Source organism: Ochotona curzoniae, unplaced genomic scaffold, assembly GCF_017591425.1.
Source record: "Ochotona curzoniae isolate NIBS_2020 unplaced genomic scaffold, NIBS_Ocur_1.0 contig_4792, whole genome shotgun sequence".
In the NCBI taxonomy this organism is placed as follows: Eukaryota; Metazoa; Chordata; class Mammalia; order Lagomorpha; family Ochotonidae; genus Ochotona; species Ochotona curzoniae.
Window position 1 is genome coordinate 5,933,100 of NW_024466389.1, and position 7,091 is coordinate 5,940,190.

At 60.4% G+C, this 7,091-nt stretch overlaps 1 protein-coding gene across 1 annotated transcript; it reads right to left on the reverse strand.

Moving 5' to 3' along the window:
• Positions 1 to 2,393: 2,393 nt before the first annotated feature.
• Positions 2,394 to 5,710, reverse strand: SRM (spermidine synthase). Its single transcript, XM_040987662.1, has 8 exons — positions 5,434 to 5,710; positions 4,874 to 4,994; positions 4,691 to 4,783; positions 3,956 to 4,109; positions 3,219 to 3,302; positions 2,984 to 3,129; positions 2,775 to 2,897; positions 2,394 to 2,655 (listed from the first exon to the last, which is right to left on the reverse strand). The coding sequence occupies exons 1-8, from the start codon at positions 5,598 to 5,600 to the stop codon at positions 2,635 to 2,637; spliced, it is 909 nt and encodes a 302-aa protein (XP_040843596.1). The 5' UTR covers positions 5,601 to 5,710; the 3' UTR covers positions 2,394 to 2,634.
• Positions 5,711 to 7,091: the final 1,381 nt, after the last annotated feature.

A 7,091-nucleotide genomic window follows, 5' to 3' on the forward strand; every position in this document is an offset into this window, starting at 1 on the left:
TGGTGGTCGCATTCCTGCCGGGACACCGGCATCCCACCTTGGAATGCCTGGCCCAGTTGTGGCTCTGCTTCTGACTCCTGCCAATGTGTGTTCTCGGAGGTAGCAGGTGATAGCTGGGTGGGGGCTGCCATCTACCTGGGGCATTTGCATTGAGTTCCAGATCCCCGACTTTAAGCCTGACCCAGCTCCAGCTCTTCAGTACAGGGCTCCAAGGACTCGGGACATTCTCCATTATTTTCCCAGGCCTTAAGTAGGGAGGGAGCGGACTGCAATTAGAGCAGCAGCGATAGAAACTGGCACTCAAATGCGATGCTGGTTCTACGTGCAGACTTGAGCTGCTAGTCCCTCTAAGCATTTTTAGAATATTGCAGAAGGGGGGCAGGGTGGCACGCTACCCTAATGGTTAACATCCTCACCTTGCACATGCTGGGATCCCATAGGGCACCGGTTGTAATCCAGGCAGCTCCACTTCCCATTCAGCTCCCTGCTTGTGGTCTGGGGAAGCAGTGGAGGACGGCCCAAAGTCCAGGCACCCTACAACCCCCATGGGAGACCTAGAAGCTCCTGATCGGCTGAGCTCCAGTACTTGTGGCCACTTGGGGAACAGATCTTCCTCTGACTTCCCAACAAAAATAACCTCAAAAAAACTTTTTAAAAATTGCATGGGAAATAATCACACACAAGCAGGAACAGCACAGAGCAAGATGTGGGGGCCCCCATGTCCTCCATCTGGGGTACCTCAGTCGGGGTTCAGTTGGACCCCTCACAAAACCCCTTCCCAGAAGTGTATGTTTGTGGGTGGGGGGGAAGAGCCGGGAGCTTTGAGAACCCATCTTGTAACCACTTGGGGTTGCACCCCAAGCCCCATCTTCACATGAATCCAGGTTTCCTCAGGAGGATCTATTGGCAACAAAGCACCTGGGCCAAGAAATCTGTTTTCAGCAACTGTGGCAGGCAGGTCCTGGGGAGAGCCAAGCTGTGCATTTTGGCACAGGAGGTAAATGACTGGCTAGACGCAGGAAGCTGTGAGCTTCCTTTTGATAAGCACATGGAGCTAGCACAGTCCTTAAGCTGGGGCCACCGTGGTTAGTTTGGACAAGCCTTTGTAACATGGATCAGACCAGTGTGGTTCTCGTGGGTGACTGCCTGGGCCTGCGGTTCTCAGATCTGTGGCATCCGGGCCATGTCCTTACAAGTTGCTATAGCCAAGTAGCTGTTCCCTGCCCCTGTCCCACCCCGATGTGAGGTTCAGGGTTTGCCACAGTGCACAACACTCAAGGGGGCAGGCAGGTGCAGTGGGCAGCAATGAGAGCTGGGAAATAGTTTACAGTAGTGTCATGCAGACTTTTCGTGGACTATGAGTCAGGGCTATGGAGATACAAGCTGAGACTGGCTCCATGTCTTGACTAGAACTCTGAGGTGGGGCTCTGGACTGTCCTTCCTTGCAGCTCTCCCTGCCTGGGGCTTGGCTGGTAGAGTGGGCATCCCCATTGGGACTTCAGGGATGGAGCTGCTCCGGGCAGGGTGGGGCTGAGCACACAGCTGTAGGCAGCTCTGGGTATGCCACCTCCTTTCTGTGTGGGCTGATAGGTGTGGTCCAGCCCCCTCCTGCTTGGGCCTGCATTCCGTCCAGCCCTGGTCAACCTGCCCTTGACTGCCAGAGGTGGGAGCCTGAAGTGACATGACTCCCAGCCCCACAGGATCATTCGAGATCAGAGTGTGGACTGGAAATTGGTTTAAGGTTAGATCATTCTGGAGCCAGAGGCGCGAGCATAGGCTTGAGGGGTGGCAAAGCTGGACTCTGGCTCCCTGCCCACTACTCGTTTTCTCAGACGTCCCAGCCAGGGATCTAAGGGTAAGAAGGGGCAGGGGAACAATGGCACCATCCCTAAGCTGCCAAGGCTGGTCCCTCCTCTGCTCAGGCCAGGGAAGGGACAGGTGGCAGGCACTTCCCCGCTGGCCCCTCAAGGCCTGTCTTCTCAGTTCCTGGGCAGGCAGGCTGGCACCAGGGGCCCTGCAGCGAAGTTCAGCACCTTGGAGAGGGGACAAGCTGGTTACCCAAGACTCCCTGCTGGGGCCACAGGCACCTGTAGGGTGCACTTCACAGCACACAGTGGTGGTGGGCTCCCAGCACTCTGCCTGCAGTGGGGACAGGCAGGATCTGAAATCCAGTGGAGTCAGTTGTGTGGCCTGCACCATGCTGAGCTCCTGACGCACTGCACTAGATGATCAACCATGCCCCTGCCGCCTTGTGCAGAGGTCATGTCCAGTCCTGAGCAGTCCCCACCCCCCGTAAGCCCTCAGAGCAACCCCCCCAAGAAATGAGGCGCCACCAGATCCCGTCCACCCCCTCAGTCTGGGTCTCAGGCCATGGGCGTTGGAAGACACAGGACTCGTGGTTTTGCTATAAATATTCGTGCTTGGTTGGGGTACCAGAAGGCAGAGGCGGTGCTGTACACAGCTGGCGAGGCTTGCATGGACACATACCCAGGGCCCACCCACCCAACAGAGCTGGCTGGGCAGCACTTGGTGAGTGGGTGAGACCGGGAAGGGCGAAGCCCAGGGCTGGTGGGCTCAGGCACCCTGAAGGCCCTGGGTCCGAGGTCCTGGGGGTATGAAGAACAGCACCTGGGATCAGCTGATGTCATTCAGGGCCTGGTTGGGGAGGGAACATGAAATCAGGCAGGAGGATGCCACGGGGGGTTGTGTGTGTTGCAAGATACATGATGGGCAGGGGAACTTGGTAACCCATAGCTGCCCCCTGAGCCACTGACCTTGCGGGCAAACTCGGGCAGCACGAAGGCAGCGCGATGCACGTCCGAGTTGTAGTACTTCAGCTGCATCTGCTCCACCTGCTTCTGTGTTAGCTGCTGCACGGGCTCCGGGAAGTTGGTGTTCTGGGGGTGAGGAGATGGAGCGGGGGCATCAGGGGCAGGCTCCTGGGCCCAGCTGTGACCGCTTCCCCACCCTCTCCGCTGCTCACCGGGTTCTTGCTGCACAGCATGAAGCCGATCTGCCCGCCAGGGTAGGTGGGGATGGTACAGTAGGCGTAGCCCACCACAGGGAAGAGCGCCTTGCAGAACTGCCGCATCTGCTTGATTAGGTCCAAGTGCAGCCACTGGCACTCCCCTAGGGGACGACCAGGGTGGAGTGAGTGGCAGGCCGGCCGGCAGGTAGGGGGTCCCACCTCCTTCTGCCCGTCCTGTCCCCGGACTCACCCTGGCAACAGAGTACACCATCCTCCTTGAGTGCTGTCTTCATGAGCTGGTAGTAGGACTCTTTGAAGAGACTCTCGGCAGGGCCTGCAAGGTCAGAGGGATGAGGGTCACCTACCTCACAGATCCCTGCAGCTGTTCCAGGATTAGAACCCAGTCTCCGGGGCCTGGCACAATAGTATAGTGGTTAAAGTCCCCGCCTTGAACATACCCGGATCCCATATGGGCCCTGGTTCTAATCCCAGGAGCCCTGCTTCCCATCCAGCTCCCTGCTTGTGGGCTGGGAAAGTGGTCGAGGACGGCCCAAGGCCTTGGGACCCTGCACCCGTGTGGGAGACCCGGAGGAAGCTCCTGGCTTCAAACTGTCTCAGTTCCGGCCGTTGCAGCCGCTTGAGGAGTTATCCATCAGGCGGAAGATCTTCCTCTCTGTTTTTCCTCCTCTCTGTATAACTGGCTTTCCAACAGAAATAAATAAATCTTAAAAAAAAAAAAAAAGAACCCAAGTCTCCAGCATTTGGAATCCAATCCTGAGCCGCAGGGGTTGGAGGGCTCCATATTCAGTCCCACTCCTGGGACATTGAGAACAGCAGCCTCAATCCCACACGGGCCTCAATCCCACCCCAATGCCGGTCAGTTAGGGCACAAGAGGGGCTCCTAGGCACCTTAGTTTAGCTGGGCAGACACCACAGACTGCTCCTCGGCCCCAGTGTGGCACCCCTCCTTCCTCCGCCTGGGCTCACCCATCGGATCCGAAGAGTCAGTGATGATGACGTCGAAGGCATCCTGGTTTTGCTTCATGAACTCGAAGCCGTCGCCCACGTGGAGGGTCAGCTTTGGGCTGGAGTAGCCAACGGCCATCCCTGGCAGGAATTTCTTCGAGACGTGAATGACATCCTGGATAGGGGGATGGGAAGGACCAGGCTGGGCTGTGGGGTCAGGTGCGACTCCTTGGCTCAACCTCTCACAACCGGTCACTGTGAGCCAGCCCTGCCCTCACTCTACAAATGGGCAAAACCTTGGCCCCACACGGGGTGGGAGGGCTCCTACCTGCCGCTCTGTCTCCCACCATCCCTGTCTCGTTTCCCCAGACCCAGTGCTTTCACCTGAGCAGGGTCTCCCACATCAGAGGGGACACCCCTCCTGCACACAGCCAGCAGCTTTTCAGGCCTCAGCTCAGACTTCTGCCTGGCCAGAACTGCCCTCCCCTTTACCCCCAAACCCTACCTTGCATGTTCCCCCATAACCAGAACAGCGGTTCCGGAGGGGCAGGGGCCTCGGCCCGCAGCAGATGCTACCGCGCTGGCAGACATGATGGCGGCTAACCGGGCTTGGGCGCTGGCCCAGGGCTGACCCGAAAGCCAGCTCTAACCGGACAGGCACAGCTGCTCACTTCCCGCCCAGCTCTGCTAAGGAATTCTCCCCACATCTGCTCTCCAGATGAGGAAGCCGGCTTGGGGCGGCCCGCACCCACGCACCTCGTCAATCTCGCACTGGACCACCGACTCCACCGAGGGGTGCTTCACTACCTCGCGCAGGACGCCCCCGTCTCCTCCCCCAATGATCAGCACCTGCAGGATGGGGGTGGGCGAGTCAGAGAGCCGCTCCGAGGCCACCTGGCTTGGAACATGCCCCCTGGGCGAGGCGAGGCGACCCCATACCTTCCGCGGCCTGGGGTGGCTGCAGAGGGGCAGGTTGGCGATCATCTCCTGGTAGGAGAACTCGTCCCGCTCCGTGCACTGGATGACGCCATCCAGCACCAGCACGTTGCCGTAGGTCTTACTGCAAGGCGGTGGAGTGACAGTCTGGGGGCTTGGGTTCGGGCCCAAGGCAGAGCACCCTCCAAAGTCCCGCCCGCCCCGCTGGGGACCCCGGAGACGGGCGGTGGAGCGACACGTGGCGAGGACAGATGGGCGGGCGAGCGGGGGCCGCGGAACCCCTGGGTCGGCCAGGCTCTGACGCGTCCTGGGACTGACACGTGGAGCGCGCGCTCCTGCAGCCCCCGCCCTGCCAGAGACGCCGGGATGAGGGCTGGGGAGGGCGCCGCGGCAGGGGCCGGCCTAATTGGTGAGAACTTCTGACAGTTTGGCAGAGCGGGGGGCGGCAGAGCGAGCGGGGCCGGGTCTGGCCTGCCGAAGAGGCGGTCTGGGCCGCGCCCCGGCAGCAGCAGGCCTGGAGGGCCGCGTGTTGGAGGGGGTTCCCGGGGCGGCCGGCGTGGTACCTGCGGAAGACGAGGATGTCCTGGAAGCGCGAGCGCTGGTGGTGGAGCAGCTGTTCCACCTGCAGTGACAAGGCCTGGCCGGGCCACAGGCTGCACGTCTCCCGGAACCAGCCCTCGCGGATGGCGTCGGGGCCTGGGGATGCGGGGCGGTCGGGGCCGGGCTCCATGGCTGGTGGGCGGGCGGGCGGCGCGGGGCGGCGGGCCCGGGACTACAGGCCGCGCCGAGCCGCTGCACAACGGGACCAGCTCCGCCCGCCGCCCCTCGCAACCTAACTCGGAGGCGGGACCCGGCCTGCCGGCGGGGGTGGAGGCGGACCCGGGCCCGCCAATGGCGAGGCGGGAGCGGCGCGCAGCGCGTCGGCGGCGCGCCCTGGCCGGGCGCTCATTGGCCGTAGTGCACAGCGCGGCGCCGAGTGGCCAGGGCGCGCTGTCCGTCAGTTGCAGCAGGGTAGTGAGGCCCGCTCCCGGGGCCACGTGGGGCCGGCCCCGACGCCGGGCGGGTTCCGGGGGCGATTGGGCCGGCGCCTTTGGTTAGGGGTTCCCTCCAGCGCCTGGCCGTGGGCTCCTGTTTGCTTTCTGGGGGCGGGAGAGGCCGAGCGGGGGGCCCGGGAGAGGGGCAGGAGCTGACGTCTCGGGCTTGGGGATGTGGCTTTAGCCTCTGGCCACGTTGGAGTGCGCGGCCGCCGTGTCCCTGGGGAGTAGAAGGTATCGGCTGGACCTGAGTGGATTTCCCCGTAGATTCTGAGCCACGAACGTCTGGGTGCTTTTTTTTTTTTTTTCTGAGCGAGTTTCTAAATTTACCATCGGTGTCCAGGAAGAGGACCAACACATGAATATTCAGTACCAGAAAAGACTGGCATGCCGTTTTTTATTTTTTGACAACCCGGGTCCTGCTCTTTGAAGGGTGGGCGGGAAGGTGCTTTCTGTTTTTAAGAAAATGTCAAGGAACTTCTCAGAATCACATTAAGCATGCTAATTGCCAAATATTAAATGCTAATTGCTATGCACGCAGACTGAATGCCAAGGAAGGCAGATGAACCTGGGCGAAGCTCCTGTGACATTATGTCAAGGATGTTCTTTTGGAAGTGGGAGCAAGACCCCTGTTTGTCAGCACCCCTTCCCTCCTCCAGAAGTCGCTCCAGGCTGGCCAGCCATGTTGATGGAGAGCTTCGTACAGGTGTTGACAAAAACCCAGCACTGCAGCGATACAGCAGCAGGTCATGGATCTCAGGCGGATGGCATGGAGTCAGCCAGGACCCTGCCTGGGTCTAGCCCTGCAGTTCGCTCCTGCTTCCCCTCCCCTCTAGGCTAGGCGTGGCCTCTGCAGGATGTGTGTCTGATTCCGGACAGGCACATCTCAGGGTACATAGGGGCTGGGGTGCAGGATCAAGTTCACTCCATCCGTCCTACAGCTTCTGTTGTCCACACCAAGTGACAAAGAGTGAATCGCTACTTGCTTCTGGTGATCCTGTAGGTGAAAATGTGGCCTGGTCTCTAGCAAGGACAGAAAGGAGACCTTCAGGCTGGAGTTCACAGGAGGTGCTCTGAACTAGTTACAGGCCAAGTGCTCCACATACTGCCCCAGGAGCCCAGATGCCGTGCGACTGCAAGGATGGTGAATTCTGGGTTCAGACTGAACTGTGGAGCCCACTGTCGGT

Bases quoted from the DNA above. Each gene is read 5' to 3' on its own strand.
- SRM (XM_040987662.1), bottom strand. From the start codon at position 5,600: ATGGAGCCCGGCCCCGACCGCCCCGCATCCCCAGGCCCCGACGCCATC. The intron at 4,995-5,433 runs GTACCACGCCGG...ACCGCCTTGCAG, and splicing joins GACATCCTCGTCTTCCGCAG to TAAGACCTACGGCAACGTGC. The intron at 2,656-2,774 runs GTCAGTGGCTCA...CTCCCCAACCAG, and splicing joins TGCCCGAGTTTGCCCGCAAG to GCCCTGAATGACATCAGCTG.